The sequence below is a fragment of the Portunus trituberculatus genome, chromosome 20, assembly GCF_017591435.1.
Source record: "Portunus trituberculatus isolate SZX2019 chromosome 20, ASM1759143v1, whole genome shotgun sequence".
NCBI lineage: Eukaryota > Metazoa > Arthropoda > Malacostraca > Decapoda > Portunidae > Portunus > Portunus trituberculatus.
The window spans coordinates 872,390-895,671 of NC_059274.1; the positions used below are offsets into that span (position 1 = coordinate 872,390).

General features: G+C 45.0%; 1 protein-coding gene across 1 annotated transcript in view; it reads right to left on the reverse strand.

The window, feature by feature from the left end:
- Positions 1 to 1,103: 1,103 nt before the first annotated feature.
- LOC123506583 overlaps positions 1,104 to 23,282 on the reverse strand; it is a 239,823-nt gene continuing 217,644 nt past the window's right edge. The window contains exons 4-6 of the mRNA XM_045258799.1: positions 12,935 to 14,059; positions 11,464 to 12,617; positions 1,104 to 10,166 (exon numbers count right to left, since the gene is read on the reverse strand). Of these exons, the coding sequence (XP_045114734.1) occupies positions 9,910 to 10,166; positions 11,464 to 12,617; positions 12,935 to 14,059 (2,536 nt within the window). The 3' untranslated portion in view covers positions 1,104 to 9,909. The remainder of the gene's footprint in view (positions 10,167 to 11,463; positions 12,618 to 12,934; positions 14,060 to 23,282) is intronic.

Below are 23,282 nucleotides of genomic sequence, written 5' to 3' on the forward strand. Positions count from 1 at the left end.
GTATGCGCAGACCGTTGGTGTGTTTTTATTTTTACTTCACAACTTGCGGGTCATTTCCATTATGCACAGCGCGGGTATTTGTCTTCCAGCTCTTTGTGTGACTTTTTGCTTGTGCTCAGCTGCCCCGGTCGTTACGTTAGGCAGAAGCAGGTCATGGCCACGTGCAGCCTCGGGTGGTGTTACTGCCATTCCAGCTTGTCGCAACGGTCAACGTCTTCCTGAGTTACAAGCGATAATTATCTCATTTCTAGGTGTGAATTTTGATTGGACTGTTATTGTATTGTTATTTCTCTCCATGTCGGAGCGTAGACAAGAACTTCAGTTTTTTTAAGTAATATTTGGTACGTTAAATTTTGTTTTGTATTGTATTTTATGAGTGATTTCCGACTATGCCATTTGTTTTTTTCTCCATTTTATTGGTGAAATTATAGACAAGTATCTGGATTTCTTATGTCACAGCATTGAAGTGCCTTGAACTCCTACCTGTCCTCGCACCTCTTCTCTCACCTATGAATCTTAATCTGGTTAGTAGTGTTAGTTGTATTAATGTTAATAGTGTTAGTATTAATAGTGTTAGTAGTGTTAATAGTGTTAGTGTTAATAGTGTTAGCAGTGTTAATAGTGCTAGTAGTGTTAATAGCGTTAGTAGCAAGAAAGGTAAACAAGAAACTGAAATACTCTTGACACAGAATATTAGTGTGACTGAACCATTACCTTTTTGTATCCGGCGAAATGAACACCACATTAGCATTAGCTAATTCTATCGATTCTGTATTAAGACTGGTAACTGAGAGGGCTTTTTTTTCTTTTTCTTTATATTTTCACTGCCCTTTGCCAGTCTTCCTCTCTTTCATTAAAAAAGATACTCATCTACCCTTCAAAATGCAAGTTATATATTAAGTTTCAGAATACAAGTTAACAATAAAGAACTCATGTTAATCTCTCACTGTAGAAACAATGAAATCTAAGTTAATAATGCAGACATCTTGTTAATCTCACTAAAAACAACAAAACGCCCTTAAGAACACCGAGGCAAACACAACACACACCACATAGACGACACACGCCATTACCCTTCACAAGGATACATGAGAAGACGATAATTCTGTTGGGAAATATAAGAGATCTTTTTATTTGTACAAACAAGTATAAAATTTCAGTTACACTTCATGTATTTGTGTGGGATGCCGGTAGTGAAACCATACACGGAGAAGAACAGTGACATCAACTTACAAGGAAGGGAAGGAGCGAGACTCAAAAAAATATACAAATACGAAATTCATACACAGAACCGTGGCTGGGCTGGGCTGGGCTGGGCTGGGCTGGGCCGGGCTGGGCTGGGAGAGGGATGTCAAAGCAAAAACCTTATGCTTACAATGCTGTCCAGGGAAACACGTCCGCCGGAAGAACAAGAGCAAAAAAATAATCTTATAAAAATAGTTGCCCAAAACTAAGATATATATATTATTATTATTATTATTTTGTTTCATTAGACTAGTATTATGTTTTTGGCACCCATTGTAGGTTGTGTTAGTGATGAGAGGAGGGGCTGAGGGGACTGGGAGAGGAAGCAGGGAGTGTGTATGTGTGTGTGTATGTCTGCCTGGTTGTATGTATATGTATGTCTGTCTGTATCTCTTTCTATCTGTGTATTATTGGGACAGGGGAAAAATACAAATAAGAAAGGAGAAATAGTCGTGTCATAATTTCATATAAAGCCTTTTGATGTGTATGTATGTACGTCTGTATTAAATGGAAGGGAAGCTAATGAATGTACCGGGAAGGAGAAACCCAGGTGTAGTAGTTAAGGAACGGGACCAGGTAAGGAAGAGAAGGAGGAAGAGGAAGAGAGGAGGCATGAAATTTCAGGTGTTATATAAAGCCTTTGGAATTCACTACATCGAGAAATGCTGATAAACTTCTACAATTCCACCGATAAATTCTTCGATAAATGACTACAGGGTGGGTTTAGGACTTGGTGTCTTGGGGAGGGGGAAAAGGTTATGGATATGGGGCATGGTAGGAGGGGAGCAGGGAAGGAACAACACGCAGGCGAGAGTACATTGGCCATATCCTTTGCCATGTCATCTACCAACTCACATCTCGAAAGAAATAAAAGGCAAGGAAAAAAATAATAAAGCAGAAATTGTAACCCTTAATGAAATAATATCCAGGTATTGAATTATTATTATCATTTATTGTTTTTGCATGTACTAGCGCCAGGTTCTTATGTCTCTATTGGCAGTAGTGGCTTGTGTTCTCTTCCTTGTGTGTGTGTGTGTGTGTGTGTGTGTGTGTGTGTGTGTGTGTGTGTGTGTGTGTGTAAAGAATGGTTGGTGTGTCTTTTATCTTCATTTCTTTCTCACTTTCACCTCCTTATCTTTTTAGTTTTCATTTTTCCTTTATTTTTTTCCTCTTTTCCTTGATGCTTTTCATGTTAGTGGCGGTTTTTTACGTGACCAGTGTGCTTCAATGTATAGTCGAGAGAGAGAGAGAGAGAGAGAGAGAGAGAGAGAGAGAGAGAGAGAGAGAGAGAGAGAGAGAATTCCACCCATAAAACCACTTCACAAATTTCACGCGATTAAAGAAATAGGAAAATAAAAACCCTCTTTAATATTAATAGAAACGAGGTGCCTGAGGGAGAGTAACTTTGAAATCTGGGGAACAATAATTGAGCCTAAATCACTGCCTTGGAATAGTCCTTAAGAGAATTAGGCAAAGCTCATTAAAGATTTGAAATGAGTTACATTGACTTTTAAGAAGGAACTGAAGGAGGAGGAGGAATAGGAGGAGGAGGAGGAGGAGGAGGAGGAGGAGGAGGAGGAGGAGGAGAAGTGATTTAAAGTCACTGATGAGGAGTTATTTTCGTTTTCAGAAGTGTGTTAAGGGAAAAGCATTGCCGTCTTTACTCTCCGCCTCTTCTTTCTCCGTTCATTTATTTTAGGAGCGAAACAAATGGTGATGCAGGGTGCCTTAACTCACTCCTCCCTCACTCAGCACCTCTCCACGCACTCCCCGCTGCCTCTTGTTGGAAAGGAGGAAACAAGCTTAATAATGCCCACACCCTACGCCGCCTGGTGAGCGTAAATGCCACACTCCTGTTGTTTCTCTGGTCTATCTCGAGTGTTTTTATCCTCATATGAGCAGTGTTGAGGATTTATAGACGAGAGTTGTGAAGTGTCTAGGGATTTTCAACTATTTAATTATTTTACTTCTGTGTGTTGTCCCTTTAAGAAATTCAGAGGGTTGAAAGTTTGATGGACACTCAAAGAAAAGAGAAATAATAGTTTTATCTATCAGTTTTATATTACTTAGTGATTTTAACCCCTTCAGTACTGGGACGCATTTTTACCATGAGTTTTGAGGATTATTAGACAATTTTATTTGCATTAGGAAGAGTTTATGAAGGTCAGAAGATTAATGGTCAGAGTTTTCACTATTTTTGATCCCCACATAAGTTTCTATAGCTGTATAAAGTCACCATATAGTCATCAGAATGAATATCAAAACGTGTCATGGTGCTCAAGGGATTAAGAGATCAAAGTGTGAAATCTGTCCAAGTGATAAGAGAAATATTGAACAGTAAAAGAGGAAAGACTAAACTAATTTTATGAAAGTGGTGTTACAGCCTTTCATTAATTCAAAAAGGTTATTGTTGACATTTTTTTGTAAGGATTAAGGAAGTTATTTGTTTTCTCTTTCATTCAAAAAATTTGTCTTGATTATTTCTTTTGAAAATATCCAAAATAGCTTGCCTTTTTTACCTGTCCATAATTTGAATGATTAATTACGTATTTCGCTTCTTATCTGTAATCTAAAGGGGTAATCTAATAATGCTTACTTATTTTTTACTATAATCCTCTCCTTCTCGTCCTGCAACCTTTCTGTAACTCACATCCGTTAATTATTCCGTAAATGGCCAGGTTTTTAATAGCATTCCATCATTTCCTGCTCTTAATGAACTAAACTGCGCCACTGATTAGCGTGACCAGGCTGCCTTTCTCCCTCTCCAGCGGCCTTGCTCTTTTTATACAACACGAAATAAATGAGCTGAATAACTAACCATAAATATATCAGCTTGATTTGCATATTGCCTCTCTCACAACGTCCAGGCAGTGCAAAAATAACAACACGTAGCTGGAAATGAAGGGAAGGTTTGCCGCTACTTCACGGATCAAAGTGAGGATGTCTTTGTCCATCGCGGCGGTATTTCTGGCGGCGTGGCGGTGTGCAGGTGTTGGGTAGCCTTAGGTGATGAGAGAGAGAGAGAGAGAGAGAGAGAGAGAGAGAGAGAGAGAGAGAGTCAGTGGGGGTGTTAAGTGAGTGAGGTGGGAGCGTGATGAGTGCGTGTGTGGGATCATGAGTGGCGAGGAGCATTACCCGCGTCCGGCAGGTGGCGAAGAGCACGGCGTCACTGTCAGGCTCCACGGCTCCCTTCTGCACACTGACGCTCGCCTAATGCCGCCTGTTCGTTACCCGTGGCCAGGAAACATCGCGTCCTGAAGCCTCATGCTGGGAAGTGACACGAAGGAATGGAATGCTTGTTTCTCTGCTCGTTTTTCTCGCTGTCTGGTGAAGTGGTTTTAATGAAGTGGTGTTAGTGGAGATGTTTGTGTTGCGTTAGGAAGACATGCACAGTTCACGTAGACTGTGGTGAAGCACATTCATACAATTAACTTGACGCTGAAGTAACATTGTGACCTGCTTACGCCCACCTCGCCTCCTCGTTTCGCATGAACACTGGCACTAGTACGAAACTGAACAAAACAATCATCCTTGCATTAGACATGTGAAAGAAAAATTATATAGGTTGGCCTCCAGTCTCACCTGATCCATTAATTTATGAGACAAAAAAAGGAATTTTTTTTCCTACACGTTACTGACATAATGAGTTGAGTCGACACACCGAGAACACTCAGGGAAACACGTCTGGCGCAGCGCTGCCGGCACTGCGGCGGTCGGTGGTGGCTGGTGTCGGCGGCCGAGATCCTGCAGAGCCTCGGTGAAGTAACAGTCCGTGAGATACAAACTATTGAATGTCAATCACCTAACACGTCACTAAATTACAAAAATATTGAAGCTGTTACATTGGCAAATGGTGAGCAAAAGTGGTTTGTTTCCTTTGGGAAGATCCAAGCGTGGGGAGCCTGGGAGGGGGAGTCACCTTCCCGTGGTGACTAATATTGTAATGGGAAACCATTCAACACTTAGTGCAAACCAGATAAAAACACTTTGAAGACATAAAATATGAACCTTATGCACTAAAGCGATAAGGGTAATGTTCCCCTATTTATACGCATTGGTATAAAACTCATTAAAATTGCAATACATTCCTTGTCCAACACACTGATAGAGGCTGGCGTCACTGTGCTGCTGCTGCTGCTGCTGTCCGCCAGGGAGCCTCGCCCCCCCCCCACGCACGGACTCACTTTGCTGTTTGCTTCTCTTTACTCATCATGATTGTCTTCGCAGTGTTGCTCCTCATCCTCGCTGTGGGCGTCCTCCCGCCGTGGGGCTCCGCCGCGGGGTCGTCGGGAGGCGGGCGTCACCGTTTGCTCTCATTCACTACAGCAGCTGATCCGCCTGCTTGCTGACAGTCTGTCAGGATTTCACCGTCATGAACTCACTGAAAGTCTTTTCTTTCATTGCATTCACTTTGAATGTAAATCCAAGCACTGTTTTGTTTTGTTTTTCATTCGTGCTTCGCGTTCACAGCGGTGTTTCACAATAGTTCCTTTCTACTCTGTGCTGTGCTAACGTTAAGCTCATTGAACGTCATTACCCGTGTGCGCCTCCAGTGATATTCCGAGAAGGTAATTTCGTGTTCCCACAAAGTACAAAAAACTGAACATTGGATCACTACTTTTGAGCTGAAAGTTGTTATGTTGATGAGTAAATTACCCTTTTGATAACTGACAGAAAACACGAGACACCTTACGTAATACATGGCTATTAATGTTACGAGGGAACTGTGGCAGAGCAGTCTTGTGGTACATCCTGCCGTCCACACTTGTGTCAAAGGTCTGGAGGCTTGGAGGAGGGCATGAAGGCGGCCTCCACGCCCGCCGGTGGCCAGGACCAGTCTGCAGCACCGTCGTGAAGCCCCTCGACTCAGGTGTGCCAAGAAAACAAGGAGTGAATGCAATGCTGGAAAAATATAGGCAGCAAATGAAGGGAAATGTATCAGGGAAAGACCGTAGCGTAACAGTTTAATTTTTATACTCCTCTGCAATATGTAAATGAGTGCAGGACTTTGGGACCTTCGAGGACCTAATGTACACTGGAAGGGTTGACGCCGCGCCACGCCCACGAGGACACCACGGGGAAACCACCTGCACCTCCATCTTCACCAACACTCGCTGGCCAGTCCGCTAGTATGCTTAGATCGTTGGTAACCTGCTGTGGTGAGGCCGAAGGAGACGCCAAGAGCACGAGTCATAGAAAGGAGCTACACACAGAAGACCCGTATTTAGAAACGCTTTGCTCTCTCACCACGACTATTTTTAAGACCACAGCGAGTACTGACCAGGATTTCTCGATTGTTTTTTTCCGTAGTAGTGTAAAAATCTCATCAATCTGTCACTAGAGATGGAAAAACAACCTCAAATACCTGTCACTTTAACGAGAGTCTTTTGACAGTGGTGGTTGTGGAGCGCAGAATGTTTCAATATATGGGCCTGAGAGAGAGAGAGAGAGAGAGAGAGAGAGAGAGAGAGACTTTTAAGCACAGGAATAAGCAAGATAAGACAGTTATAGGAGATAGTCAACAAGATGGTGCAGTATGGGTCTCTTCTTCTACGTATATCCGAGCTCCTGCCGCGCCCCAAACACACGTGTCTTTCAGTCTCATTGGCTCGTCCCCTTTCGGAAAAAGTCGGCGAGCGTGAAGGACTAAGAATCGCTAAACACAAAGCCGCTAAATCGACAGAAACGTTTTGATTATGTGAAATTTGATTTGGAATGTCAATGAGCCACACAGGTACCTAACGAGCACTACAGTGAAGGTAACGACAGGTGTCTCGTTAGTCGTGAGGTGGGAAGAGCCCCGCGTGAAAGGTGCTACAGGACACACGCGTCGTCCAGGGAAATAAGAAAACACGGAATGATCTCCAGTCGCCTTAAAGCTGATGATCGCGGCCTCAATGTCTCCTCTCCACAGCCTCAATCTACACATATACCAAATATTTCTCCGCCAGACCTCAGATATTATATATTAAATTTTTATAAACTCGATGAGGAAAAGAATAAGGAGAAAACTTTGTGTGGTGGAGCGAGGGCCGGGAGCAGCGGCGGCGGCGGCGGCGGCGGCGGCGGTTGGGGAGGCATCTAGGAGGGAAAATGTTGATGTGTTGCTTCGCCTTAGCTCGGCCCACCCGTGACCCGCGGCGCCCCACCTCTGCCAATATATCCAGCCACCACTAACTTTTAAGATTAAGCCACAAATTTACTGGGAAGACCTACTGGCGCCACCTATTCCTTTGTTTGTGGGCACTGCCGTCTGGTGTTACTGATTGGAGTGATAACTAATGCCGACGCTCATTAAGGAAGAAAGTGCCGTGTGTATATTCCTGTCTGTTAACGAGATCACTAATTACGTGTCTTGTTCGATTCACTAGTGCGCCGCCACTGAAGGGAATACTGTGGTTGACAAACAAGACGTCCCTTTATGTGTTTCACAAGACCTGTATTCTGAAACGCTCTGTTCTATCACCACTACTAAGGTACTGAGACGATTAGCTGGGTTTTCAAGTGAATTTATATTGTTAACAGCGTAGAAATTTTATTGATCTACCACTGGAACTATAAAAAAGCATTAAAAACCCTTGCAACTTCAACTAGAACCTTTTTAATGTAATGGAGGAGGTTGGTTCAGCGCAGAAGTGTCACAGAATACAATCCTCAGAGACAGTAGCAACGCTCTAATCCCACACATCACAGCTACTACGACTCTGTACAACCAGGAAACACGACATTAGCTTGGCAAGATCCGAACCACAGGACATGGAAGCTTAGACGGAGGCAGGTCAGGTCGGTGCGTGCTTATTCTGACCTTGGCTGATTCAGACCTGGCTTATACGGCCCATCTAATTCGGACCTTCATTCAAGCTGATTCAGACCTTTTTCTGGTTTAATAGGACCTTATTAAAAACTGAAGAGAGATTAAAACAATAAAGTAAACAAATAATGCATTTAATGAAAGTTTTAGATGCGTATTTCGTGTAAAGTAATGGTAACTTATTAAAAAAGGAAAAGAGATTGAAACATGAAAATAAATAAGCAATGCATTTAATGAACGTTTCAAATGCATATTCCATGTAAAGTAATAACAAAATAATTGCGTGAAATTAAGTAGCTAAAATAATTACAATATATCATCTAAAACTTAAGCTATAACATGTAAAGTAATAGCTAAAAAGTACTTGAAATTAAAATGCTAAAATAATTAAAATATTCTATTGAAAACTTAAAACTACAAATAAAACTGAAATTTCCTAAAGTAATTTCAAATGATTAATGTAAAGTAAACAAAATAGAAAGGTAAAAACTGCATAATGAATAAAGTGTTAGGAAAGCATTTAATTTACACCGAACCTTACAGTATGCCTCAACATTTCTTCAGTAACCGACCAGCTGTTATTTTCTTCATTGTAATCCTCCCATAGTCTCCTGAGGCGCCCTTGCACTGTGTTAACCTGCTTTCTTTCATACCTTTCATATATCGGTGTGTTTCCTCATCAAATGCCAAACAGGGAAAAAAAAATGTAAGAATCAACCACAGTATGGGTCCGAATCAGATACAACATGGGTCCGAATCAACTACAAAATGGGTCCGAATGAGCAAGAACATGGATCCGAAGTTGGTCCGAATGAGCCAAGGTCCGAATAAGCTAAGGTCCGAATAAGCCTGCATCCGGTTAGGTCAGGTCATCCCCCACTCGTCCCATTGCAAATTCAGGTGTGGCGTTGGTGGCCTTTGAGATGCAGAGTGGTGGGTGTTGTGTGGCTGAGGGAGTAGCTGTAGTAGTGCGCAGCCTCTCCCTCTCCCTGTGATCCCTCTCCCTCTCTCTCGTGTACTGCTTGATGCTTGGAACGGCAGCGGCTGGACTTCTGTTAGCGGCGATGGCGGTGTTGGTGGTGGAGGTGGTGGTGGTGGTGATGAAGTTGGGTACGTCGTGTGATTTAGAGAGAGAGAGAGAGAGAGAGAGAGAGAGAGAGAGAGAGAGAGAGGTTAATCAGATACTAAGGTAATAATGAGAGTTAGGGCACCAATACAGAACATGATGACCACCTCCAGGCTGCTCCTCCCTCTATTCTTCTTCCTTCCCTTCCTCTCTTTCACCTCCCTGGGGCGCGGCGCTTCCCTTCCACTTTTCCACCCTTCCACACGCCCTCGCTCCACCAACACGCCCATGGAGACTGGCTTCTTAGTATTGCCTAATGATATGTTCTGTTGAGGCGAGTATCTACCGTTTTTTTTATTAGTTAATTATTACCATTTACTCATCTAATTAAAAGCACGATAAAATTTACGTCTCTGGGATGTAATAATGATAGACTAGCTTAGAAGGCGAATCGGCACGCGAAAGAGACATGTTGTAGCGTGGCAGCGAGACTGGTAATAAACATATGAAGCACCACACGCTCTTCCCGCTACACCTGAAGGGGCAGCGGGCGGGAGGAGGGCTGGATGATGGGGGGTATGAAAGAGGGAGAGTACAGTAAGGGTGTCGCACGCAGTCATGTACAAAATCGCAAAGGAGATCACAATGTGTAGAAGAGCGCCGACTGGACACTGACCTTAAAAAAGAGAGAGAGAGAGAGAGAGAGAGAGAGAGAGAGAGAGAGAGAGAGAGAGAGAGAGAGAGAGAGAGAGAGAGAGAGAGAGATTTAAAGACAGCAACGAGCACCTCAGACGGTCGTTTCAAAGTCCATGTCGGTGTAGTCGAGGGCATAGGCACTTAAGCTTTTCTCCTTCGGCGGGAGGATCGACTCCTGCGTGGACACCCGCCTGGCGTCCTGCTGCCGCTTCTTGGCCTTCTGCTGGCGGTGGCGGCTCACGGCGGACACGGTGATGGAGAGCAGAGTGAGCAGCGTGAGGCCAGCGATGGTGAGGTACAGCCACGGGATGCGCTCCAGCAGACAGTTGGCCACGGTCTCGTCACTGCCTGCAGGGGAGAAAGAGAGAAGGAGAGAGTGAGAGGGAAGCTAACTATAGATATGTCACTGCCTGCAGGAAAGAGGGAGAGGGAGAGTGAGAGGGGATGCAGGAGTTGACTATATTCTTGTCATTGTCTGCAGGAGAGAGTGAGAGGGAAAGTGAGAGGGATGCACCAAAAAAGGGGAAGAGGGAATGGGATGAGTGTAAGGAAGATTCTCCAGTATTCTCAAATGTTTCGTTATCTTGTTGGTATCTTAATAAGGTCTAGTGCAGGTTATTAGGGTTTAGAGAGAGAGAGAGAGAGAGAGAGAGAGAGACAGAGAGAGGGAGAGACAGAGGGAGGAAAGGAAGGAATACAAAAAATAATGAAAGATGGAAGGAATGGATAAGAAGCTTGGACACACTCACACACACACACACACACACACACACACACACACACACACACACACACACACACACACACACACACACACACACACACACACACACACACACACACACACACACACACACACACACACACACACATACAGAGAGAGAGAGAGAGAGAGAGAGAGAGAGAGAGAGAGAGAGAGAGAGAGAGGAAACGAGAAGAAGGAGCAGCAGTGAGCGGCGGGAGTGCGGCCCTGCAAACACACACGGACGCAAAACACGAGGGAAATCAGGGGAGTAGTCACAGCCGGGGCGACGCTGTGTCCTAATAGTTCCCTTATTGCATGTGGGACCAATGACGCGAGGTTAATTTAGACAGACTCGTGCCATCAGCAAAGGAGATAGGCGCCCTGTCCTCCCTGCAACCTTTGCCTTTAACTGCTCCTACAACCACTTAAATGTCCCTAGTCTTTATTGTGTCAGTGTCGCCTCTCTTTGTGTTCATTCTGGTGCTTTGTGTTTCTTTGCTCATTGTGGTTAATACTGGTGGTTGTTCCTAGTGCTGGCGTGACGTTTTTTTTATTTTGTGTGTCTTCGCTGTGTGGACATACAGAGACAGTCAGTGGGGATGCATAAAGTGTAGTGGTGCAAGAGAATGTTGTGATCCCATCAGGTCAGGGTGTAAGAGTTTGTAGAGGTGCTCACAGTTTTTGGATTTGCTTCTCTCTCTCTCTCTCTCTCTCTCTCTCTCTCTCTCTCTCTCTCTCTCTCTCTCTCTCTCTCTCTCTCTCTCTCTCTCTCTCTCTCTCTCTCTCTCTCTCTCTCTCTCTCTCTCTCTCTCTCTCTCTCTCTCTCTCTCTCTCTCTCTCTCTCTCTCTCTCTCTCTCTCTCTCTCTCTCTCTCTCTCTCTCTCTCTCTCTCTCTCTCTCCTTGTGGGCAGTGCTGCTTGCCGTCGCACCAAAGCTCTGCTGGGATGCAGGCGTGCAGTTCTGGGCACAGCTCCTTACAGTTGAGCTGACTGTGCTCGTCCCGCCAGCCCCCGGGGCCCTCGGTGTGGAAGTAAGGGAAGTAGCCCACGCCCTCGCTCTCCTCTGGAATCCAGGTGGTGAGCCAGCGCAGACGAAGCTGTGAGGCGCTGCGCGGCTGCCATGCTACCACCAGCGAGGACCCGTGCCCGCTGGGCTCCCGCAGGTCCAGTTCCTGTGTGTAGGACTTTTCCTCTACCTCACCCTCCCCAATCTGCACTGCTGAGTCTGTGTCTTCAATAGCGGGGGGTGACTGGCTGATAGCGCGCTGCCCCAGTGACTGAGGCGGCCAGAAGAAGGTGATGGTAGCGGCGGGGTCTGCCGCGGGACACACGCCCAACACCGGGTCTGCCTTGCCCGGCACGTGAAAAAACAGCCTGGTATCGGAGGCACAGGTGCCGTTGTCCAGGCTGGCGCGGGGCAGCGTGAGGAAGAGCGCGTGTTTGGGCGGTGTCTTGAGGAGCCACGGGAACCCCTCGCATTTAGTCTTGGTGTCTGAGGAGGAAGAGGCTACAACCTCCCCCGCGGCGCCCTTCAGCACCCTGGTGGCGCCGATGCACCCCGGCGCCTGCAGGAACTCGTAGGTGGCGTTGAAGGAGTAGTGCATGTAGTCCTCGTGGGTGAGCATGCCGCGGATGGTCATGTTGAGGGTGAGGTCTGGCCCGTGGGACACTTCCGTCAGGGGAATGTCGTCCTGGGAACATACACAGGCCAGCGGAAGCTCTACGTTGGCCCACGGCCACTCAGACACTGACAGGGACATGTGGGTGGCAGCGCCGGCCAGGCAGCGCAGCGCCTTGGTTTGGCGGTTCACCTCCCTGCGGCATCCTGATGACCCCGTCTGCAAGCTGGTGATGGTGAGGCGAACCACCTGGTCCGGCGCCCCCAGTAGGCGCCACGAGCACGACACTGCTGACCGCCCGCCGCGCCCGTACAAGAACACGTCCCGTGGTGCCGAGAAGGAAAAGCTGCCGCGTGATGCACCGTCGCTGCGGATGACGCGGGTACAAGGGTCCTCCACCCACTCACCGGCTTGGCGACGGTCTACGAACTCATACCTGCAAGAAGGAAAAGGCGTGGTCACTTAATAGCATTACAGGTGCCCCTCATCCCTTCCATTTCACTATCAAATACCATGGTGCCATCCAGGCCCCAGAACAGTCCACTAATCATTTTTACGTTCTTGTCAAAACGTTGTTTACAGTGACTACAGCAGTTATCTGCATAGAGCAAGGTTGAGTTGATACAACCCTATTTTCCCCGCCAAGAAGCTGCCCTTAGCTAATGATCGAACCCACAACCTATGGTAGCGAGTCGAGCACTGCACACAGAGCCAGCCGGTCCCCTCGTCCCCGTACAAGGCAACGCCACTTACCTGAGCAAAAATGAAACTTTGGTGACGATACTTCCGTCCTCAAACAGCTGCTGAATGCTGAGGTTTCTGCCAGTGGACACGTAGGACTCGTTCCTGTCGCAGGGACGCACCGTGGCGTCGTCCCGCAGGCGGCGCGCTCGGTGACAAGTGCGCATCTCAGAGTCACGGCAATGGCGGGCGATGGGCGTACCCTCCGGCCATTCCCCGTCTGCGATGGTGAGCTGCGTGGTGCACAGCTTGCCCTGCAGCTTGGCCAGCTGTGTGGTCCTGGTGTAGTACACGAAGGTGATCCACACCACCTGGCCGTGCGAGCCGAGGAACTGCCACACGCAGGTGGTGTTGGGCGGCACGCTGTGGCTGGCGCCCTCCACCCAGCCGCTGCTGTTGTCACTGCTGCGGATCACAACGCGACAGTCTTCCCCGATAGAGTCCTGCGGGATGAAGCGAGTCTCCGCTTTCAGCTCAAATCCTGCCAGATGTGTCCACGGCATCTCGTGGTTCGGGTTGTCAAAGGGTGACGTGGTGAACTCAATGAGGACGTCCGGTCCGGAGGACACGATCTCTGGCACAATGTCACCGCGGCAGAAGGTGACCAGCACGGGTGAGGTGGTGGAGTTGCCGTCGTACACACGCACATAGTCCCCCACGTAATAGCAGTCCTCGTACAGCTTGAGGTGGCGCTCAGCTGTGTCGTGGGGCAGCGCCTGACTCTTAATGTGCACCAGCTGGCCGTCGTCTTGGCTGAGCGCTATGATGGCTCGCTTGCCGGGCGGCGCCTTGGTCTGCTTGAGGTGGTAGTAGCAGGTGGTGTTGCGCGGATACATGCCAGGGAAGTTCGGTGACTGGACGTAACACGGCTGCTGGTCACAGTTGGAAAAGAAAGCGTTGCACACCGTGGTCTTGTCTCTCAGCCCCAGGTACTTGGGCTCCTCCTCCATCCCGTAGCGCACCACAGCAGATCCTCGCCGCAGGAACTTGTACGACATCTTGACGTAGAAACTCGGGAAGTCGTCGAGGGCGGTGAGGTCGTCGTCTGTGGGGAGCCGCGAGATGATGACGGACACGGAGGGCGTCTCGGAGTAGTACATGGGCAGCCCGAGGCCGTCCCCGCACCAGAAGCCGGGTCTGTGGAGGAGAGAGAGAGAGGCGCCTGTCACTCAACACTCCGGCGCAACAATTGACAGAGATGAAAACTTGCTGATATTGTTCCCACGCCAGCCCGAGTGACAGGCTCGATTGGTACTACGCCCGTTGATATGAAAGCTGCACCGCACCCCACGCCGCGTATTTCTAGCTGTAAACTGTTTTGGACCACGCGTGAAGGGCACACACACACACACACACACACACACACACACACACACACACACACACACACACACACACACACACACACACACACACACACACACACACACACACACACACACACACACCGGGATACTGGTATTTGATTTCATACTTAAATGGCATTATGACACATGGAGGGTTACTTGTGTATTTGGAACTGAACACACACTATTGACATGCCATACACACCCCGCCCAGCATAAACATTATCTCCACTCTCGTTTCGACATGTGTATTCCATTCCATTTCATGAATTTTGCATCCCTTTATCCTTTCAATATCATGGCATATGCATTATACAGTATTCTAACTCATTCTCCGGGTCACATTACTACAATCATACATCCTCTCTTATTCATGCTGCACATGCTAGGGAGCGCAGCACAATGAAACGCAAAGGAAGAACAAGCATCATCAAACATTCCATGCTTTACGAGACGGTTTATGATAAGGCAAGGATAAGCAGTAGCTGTAAAAGTAGTCATGGGAATAGCAACAGTTCTGAATTTATTTTCAGAATCAAAATATGCAGATTGTTTAACCCCTTCAGTACTAGGACACATCTTTACCTTGAGATTTATGAACGATTAGACCATTTCATTGGCATTAAGAAGGGTTTGTGGAGGTAAGAAGATTAATAGCCACAGTCTTCACTATTTTACTCCACCACATGAGTTTCTGAAGCTATGTAAAATCACCAAATAGTAAGAAGAATGAATATGGAAACACATCATGGTACTGAAGAGATTAAAAACACGTATATATAAGAGAAAATAGTAATAAAATATATAGTAAGAGGAAAACGAGTCACAGTCACCTTTACAGTAGCATATATATTTTTTTTCCCTATAGGTTGACACGAATCTATTTAATCTCCTGCGCCAGATAGGGTCATGTTTCCGATCCTTGATCGTTATATCTTTTTGGTAGGCAAGCAGTAAGTCTCTGGGAAATAACTCAATTTTTAGGCTATGGGTTATTTGATATTTTTTGCGATCTTTTTATCCGAGGGAGGAAGGAAGGGAGACGGACAGTGGGAGGGGGTGGAGCTTCAATCAGTATCGTGTCATCTTGGTGGTTTTAAAAATTCTGTGTTTTTATTTGTCTGTGTGTCTGTGTGTAGTTGGGGAATAAAAAGAGACCCGCCATCTGGAATTTATTCCCTCAATATTTTATCTAATCCTCGACCAACCACCAACGGCAGAGATAAATGGAAATAAAATGCACGTGTTTTAAGCTTTACGAACGCGAAACGGACGAAGCTTCCGCCACTAAAGGTAATAGAGCTAGATGCAGGGACGGTAGTTAGACTGATGGTAGTGGCGGTGGTGATGGCGGTGGTGGTGGTTATTATTGTAGCATAGCTAATTAATATTTGTTATGTTTGCAGGAGGTGATGACTGATAATGATGGTGCTTGTTATTTGAAGGTGATGGAAGGACGTGATGAGAGAGAGAGAGAGAGAGAGAGAGAGAGAGAGAGAGAGAGAGAGATATATATATATATATATATATATATATATAGAGAGAGAGAGAGAGAGAGAGAGAGAGAGAGAGAGAGAGAGAGAGAGAGAGAGAGCTGTACATAAACCACCAACACATAACACACACACACACACACACACACACACACACACACACACACACACACACACACACACACACACACACACACACACACACACACACACACACACACACACATCCTATCCTGGCCTCTACAGCTTCACCTTCCTCTTTCCTCCCCATGAAACACAGGAACGGAATATTCATGGGAGCAACAACTTTGAACAACTCAAGTCCTTCTCTTTGTCTTACATTCTCTTCCTTCCTCAACCCTCCCATCTTCTCTCCTAGTTGTCCTTCCTCCCCTTCTTCCCTCTTACCCTCTTACATCCTCCCTTTCTCCTTCTCTTCTCCTACACGTCCCTCCTTCTGGTTTTCTCAAATTTATGGAGTTCCTCTTTTTTTTCTCATTTTATCTCTTTCTCTCTCTTTCTTCTTTTTCTCTATTTTTATGTTTATTTACGTCTAGAATCTGAGTGACTGAAAAAGATGTTGTGTCCTTCCTGTTTCTTCTTTCTTGTTGTTGTTGTCCTAGTCTTCCTCCGCCTCCTCCTCCTCCTCCTCCTCCTCCTCCTCCTCCTCCTCCTCCTCTTCTTCTTCCTCTTTCTGTTGTTGTTGTTGTTGTTGTTTGGTGTCCATCATGTATTTTTAGTATTACGTGTTGTTATTGTTGTGTTTTGTGTTGTTATTATTATTGTTGTTGTTGTGGTGGTGGTGGTGGTGGTGTTGTTATTGTTGTTTTCGTGTGTGTTTGTTCACATGACACGTGTACCATAGAAACGTCAACAATGGTAATTGTGATAATAGTTTTGATAATAATGATGATGTTAACAATGATAATGATAATGATAATAATGATAATAATAATAATAATAATAATAATAATAATAATAAAAATAATGATAATAATGATAATAACAATGATAATAATAATAATAATAATAATAATAATAATAATAATAATAACAATAATAATAATAATAATAATAAAAACAGTGAAATCAACAACAACAATAACAACACCAGCAACGACAACAAGAGCAATACTAATAATGATACAGAATTAGTATGTATTATTAGTCAATCCTAAAACACAACGTAATTATCCAGCATTCATATTCATTTCAATAAAATTATACGCAGTTTGTTCACTCAGTTTAGCAAAAATCTGAGTTAATTGCCCGTCACCTTGGTCACCGCCACCACCGGAGAGAGAGAGAGAGAGAGAGAGAGAGAGAGAGAGAGAGAGAGAGAGAGAGAGAGAGGTATTTTGTAGAAGGACACGGTGAAGATTATATAAGTGATTTCTTCAAGGTTGTTGTCATAAAATCTCTTTCCTTCTCTCTCAGCAAAGGTTATATAGATTATCTCTTCCAATGTTGCTGTCATAAATCTCTCTCTCTCTCTCTCTCTCTCTCTCTCTCTCTCTCTCTCTCTCTCTCTCTCTCTCTCTCTCTCTCTCTCTCTCTCTCTCTCTCTCTCTCTCTCTCTCTCTCTCTCTCTCTCTCTCTCTCTCTCTCTGTCTTGTTTTCAAAATGTGCAGTTCTTTCTGTCAGCTGTCAGTCTCGCATTGTGAGAAACGAAACAAGATGAAGTGATTCTGTCGAGACAAAATGAAACAGAAAATATTGCCATCTTCATTCTATTTCAGTTCATTCTCATTATATACTCTTCTTCTTGCTCTCCATTCTTCTTCCACTTTTCCTTATTTCATTCATTACCTTCGCCACACGACGCAGTGAATTAGGTTATATTTGGCCTGCGCTGGAGAGAATGAAAAATGTTTAACGAAATATGAAAAAGAATAAAAGAAACACTGTCTCATTTAGGTACAGAAAACAATAACCAAAAGTATTTATTACAATTCTGGTTAATCTGCATTGGGTCATATTGATTTGTGTGATAATTAAATTTATGATATCCCATTAATGAATTTGTTTCGTGATACATATACTAGTTATTCATTTGTTGTTTATTAGAGCTTGTTGGTATAGTAAATGTAATATACTATTTTTTTATTAGTTTTGTTATCTTTAACCAAAGTCGTTTGCACACACAGTAAATATTCAGACGAAGAGTTAAATGAATAAATAACAATCTGTATAATACTAACCCCTTCACTTGCATGACGCATTTTCATATTCATTCTGCTTACTATTTGGTGATTCTATACAGCTTCAGTAACTTAAGTGGGGATTATAATAGTGAAAATTCTGGCTATTTATCTTCTGTCCTCCATAGACTTTTCCTAATGTCAAAAAAATCGTCTAATCATACCCAAAACTCATAGTAAGTAAAATGTGTCTCGGTGTTGAAAGGCAAAGATCCTAAAACGTTAACTTTTATAACACAGAGTTGGTAATTAAGTTTGTATAACGACAAGGGAATCGTCTAAACAACCTCTGCGTTCATTCACCTTTGCCGGCCTTTCATGTCTTCACTATTCCATTATTTTTCTCATGTTGTTTCTCGCTCTGTTCTGTATTGGTCTCAGTAGCTAGTCAATCTTCAGCGTGGGTGGCAAGTATTCACGCTTCTCTGTCGGACATTCTTTGATATATCTATTGTAAGAAGGGAGGCTGCTTTTTATTTGCCCGTTGGAGAATATCTGGTGACAGGGGAATCGTAGATCTCAGTTATACAATTGGTGGCAGTGGTAAGATAGCAGTTTCAATTTCACATATATTTTGTAGCGTCGCTCTGACAGACAAATGTTTTTTTTTTCTTTTATACAATGTTTTTTTACCCTGTTTTATATTTTTATTAGGTGTATTTGTATTTATTAAACTCAATAACCTAACATTTTATTTACCCCGACCCACTCAAGTTCTTTTATGCATTATCCTCTTTGTCCAGATTTCAATTTCTATTCTGTGTATTTGTGTTTACAGTAAAAGAGAAAGAATGTCAACTCCTACTTTACTGAGCCCAGCTATTTCTTTCCTTCTCAGAATCCTCTTCATCTTCGTCCTCCTCCTCCTCCTACTCCTTCTCCCCGTCTTAGTCTTGACATTCTTCCTACGCACACTCTGATTACGTCTCGCTCAGAAAAAGAAATCTCACTGACATTCATCGACTTGCATCTTGAAAAAAAAAAAAAAGAATTACACGAGCCGGAGAATAAAAAGATGTACTCACTTGACATCAGCGTGAGTCTAATGGCATTGTGAATCAGTTGTACCGAGAGAGAGAGAGAGAGAGAGAGAGAGAGAGAGAGAGAGAGAGAGAGAGAGAGAGAGAGAGAGAGAGAGAGAGAGAGAGAGAGAGAGAGAGAGAGAGAGAGAGAGAGAGAGAGAGAGAGAGAGAGAGAGAGAGAGAGAGAGAGAGAGAGAGAGAGAGAGAGAGAGAGAGAGAGAGAGAGATGCAACTACTACTACTACTACTACTACTACTACTACTACTACTACTACTACTACTACTACTACTACTACTACTACTACTACTACTACTACTACTACTACTGCTACTACTACTACTACTATTTCTACTACTACTACTAGTTCTACTACTACTACTACTACTACTACTACTACTACTACTACTACTACTACTACTACTACTATACTGTCGCCACTGTTATTAGTTCATGAGCTCTTCTGTTTGTTCACGTGTGTGTGTGTGTGTGTGTGTGTGTGTGTGTGTGTGTGTGTGTGTGTGTGTGTGTTTAATCAGAGTGTATGAGAGCGGCGTGGAAACCGGTGTTAACAGCCTGCAGGTGTCTGTTTGCCGTGAAGGAGATAGTTGTCGGTAATTTGCGCGGCTGTTAGTTGTGGCCGGGAGATAGCGTGGTTGGGTGGGAACCATTAACAAACACACCACCACCACCACCAACACTACCTACCACCACCGCCATCGCCGCCACTAACTCCTCGACAGGGTTTGTTTAGCCGCTGCATGAACCTCTGATAGCCACACAACTCTCTCGCGAGGCTCCGTATTGCAGGCAAGTGGTCGTGGCTTCACCCTTGTACATCTTGTTCAGTGATATTAGTAAGGGATGAAGCCGATTCTGCGTGCGGTACGGACCTATTGTATCAGTGTATGTGTGTGTGTGTGTGTGTGTGTGTGTGTGTGTGTGTGTGTAGGTGGGTGGATGGGTGGATGGGGACCAGTAGTCTACATCTTTACATTATAGGAACTCTCTGCTTGTGTGTGTAGGTGTGTAGATGTGGGCATGTGTGTGTAATTCACTTCGGTTGCCTGCTGGTCACCCAGCCAGTCTTTCCCATTACGGAGCGAGCTCAGAGCTCATAGACCGATCTTCGGGTAGGACTGAGACCACATCAACAAACAATACACACCGGGAAAGTAAGGCCACAACCCCTCGAGTTTCATCCCGTACCTATTTACTGCTAGGTGAACAGGGGCCACACATTAAGAGGCTTGCCCATATGCCTCGCCGCTTACCGGGACTCGAACCCGGCCTTCTCGATTGTGAGTCGAGCGTGCTAACCACTACACTGTGTGTGTGTGTGTGTGTGTGTGTGTGTGTGTGTGTGTGTGTGCGTGGGTGGGTGGGTGGGTGGATGGGTGTATGTGTGTGTGGGCGTGTGTTGATTAACCTTGCTTTGTGAAGATGAAATTACTGCAAAGATCTGAGGGAGGGAAGCAAGGGAGGCGAGGTGAGGGTAGCGAAACAGGCAAGGGAAGGCAAGGCAAGGCAAAGCAAGGCGAGAGACAGCCACCAGAGAGCATGCAGGGCCAAAATTATCACCCCACAGCCCTCCAGTGAGTTGTTAAGTGTGTTTAGTCAGATTAGATCAACTTGGCAGACGGTGGAAAGTTAGCACGATTCAGAGGTTCTGGCTTGTCAGGGGGAGAGCTGAGGGCTGCATCTCACCACCTGCACGCACGTCAGCTGAGGAAGAAGCTCGCGCCCCCCACTGCACTTCAAGTCTTGTTTATGCGTTGTTAAGACTGGGGATAAGTAAATCATTGAAGATTTCTTGTAGAGTTGTAGGTTTAGTTTTTTTTTTATACAATACGTGTGCTTATCTTTTCTCTCTGTCCTTATGTTGCTCTTTTCTCTGCGTTATTAGGCACTACCAAAGGCTAGGGAAATAAACCAATAGGGATCTTCAGACTCGTAGGATATTTTAGATGCAACACGTGTGAGTCTTTCTTCCCACTTGTGTCTCCCTTTTACATTATTAGACACACCTGTGATGCAAGATACAATGGGGATATGTGACAACGCAGCAACAAAGGAAGACGTCACTTATAAATCATTGCTCCAATATTTTAGATGCGACACATAAGCCATCACCTCTCTCCCTGCATCTTTCTTCTTTACCCAACGTTACCAGCCACACATGTGATACAGAAGTGAGGTGTGACAATGCAGCAGCAGGCAAGGGGCGAGCCAGCCATGAGTTATTGCACCAATATAGAGCATCCGACGACTTTTCCGAATTTCATTAAACTTTACTCGCTTTATCTTGTTTCGCGTGACGTTTACTGCCTCAGGTGTTCTCGAATGCGATGGTTCTTTTGCCCTTTGTCAATACATCACGTGAGTCGGCGATCAGGGTGGCTGTCGGGAGAGTGAACTTGCTCGTTGCCTTCTTGGACTGACTTCTGAGTTTCTACTTCCAACATTAGACTCTTGGAATGTGTTTGCTTTCGATCTGTCTTCTATAGGGACTGACACCTTTAGTATGTATTTTTTCTCCCCATTTTTTTAATATTCAGATATTTATGCCTCCAATGACCTCCTATATACTTATTGTTCCTGTCACCGATTAATCCTTACATTTCATTAGTCTATCATGGAAAAATCTTATCTTCCTACCATCCTTACAATTGATAAGTCTGTCAGGGAGATATCCTTAACTTATCCTTACCTCGTATGTCTTCCAGTACACTTATTGTCTCTATCACGGATACATCTTTACCTCCTATACATTCTTTCATTCCTTTAGTCAGTCAGGGAGAGGTGTACACCTTCTTGTGACCTCTTACATTCCCTTAGTCTCAACGAGGGTCTCATACACGCCTGCACACCCTCGCAGTCAGCCAGTGCAGAGGGTGCATTAGGATATTATCTCTAGCGCAAGCAAGACATTACTCCGCTTTTGTAATTATCAACTAGTGTAACTCATCACCGCCCCTTCCAGCATCTTTAAGACTCCCTCTCTCTCTCTCTCTACCTCTCTCAAGAATGATAATTACTCGTCTCTCTGTCTCTCTCTCTCTCTCTCTCTCTCTCTCTCTCTCTCTCTCTCTCTCTCTCTCTCTCTCTCTCTCTCTCTCTCTCTCTCTCTCTCTCTCTCTCTCTCTCTCTCTCTCTCTCTCTCTCTCTCTCTCTCTCTCTCTCTTCTCTCATCCTTCTCTGCTCCTTCTGCATCCGTCTGTCCTAATCCTCCTCCTTCTCCTTCTCCTCCTCCTCTCCACATCCGTCCTCGCCCAGGCAGTAATATCTTCAGGGGCAGTCTTCAGGGGCGCTTCATTTGCACAACATTAGCGGAGCATAGCACTGTGCGGCGCAAGACTTAAGTTTCCCAGGCTTTCAACGTCCTGACTTACTCCCACCGCTCGCATAAATATGTAAAGAAAGGTTCTGCTGTATTGAAAAAAGAAGGAAGGAAGATGGAAGGTGGAAGGGGAGAGAGAGAGAGAGAGAGAGAGAGAGAGAGAGAGAGAGAGAGAGAGAGAGAGAGAGAGAGAAGAGAGATGAGAGAGAGAGAGAGAGAGAGAGAGAGAGAGAGAGAGAGAGAGAGAGAGAGAGAGAGAGAGAGAGAGAGAGAGAGAGAGAGAGAGAGAGAGAATAATAAAAATTCACAAAAAGACAAACACCAAAACTAGTCGACAGCGTAATATTCCTGTGTTATTTCCTCAAATCTCCAGGAACAATAAGAGTGGAAATTGCTGGAAGAACTGCTGTGAATATTAAGTCGTGACGTCACTCGCTGCAACACGCAAGGTCGCACTTAAGGCCAGTCAGAGGGAAAAAAAGTTGAAATTAATGATGTAATTATGCGAGAAAATGTGGGGCGAAGCTTGTTCTAGTTTTAGACACGTTAACCGCAAGACTGATGGCGGGGAATAGTGGGTGAGAACACACACACACACACACACACACACACGATTATTATTATTTTTTTTTTTATACCATGTTGGCTTTTCACGGGAATTTATAGGCTAAAGGGGATACTGTTTAGGGTACCTCCTATCTCAAAGTCCACCCGCTAGGAAACCCTTGCCCGAATGAGGAAGCCCAGCCTACACTCGGACCGTGGACAAGATTCGAGCCCGTGCGCTTGGAGACCTCTCGGACCCCAAAGCGCGCACGGTTCCACTGTACCACTGTTATATTAGCTGGAGATGTGCTGGTTCTCTTAATTAGCTGCTCTACAATCAGGAATCACAAATTTACCTGTAGATGCGATGATTATTGTTTCCTATTAGTGCATTTTTAGTTGTACTGGTTCTTA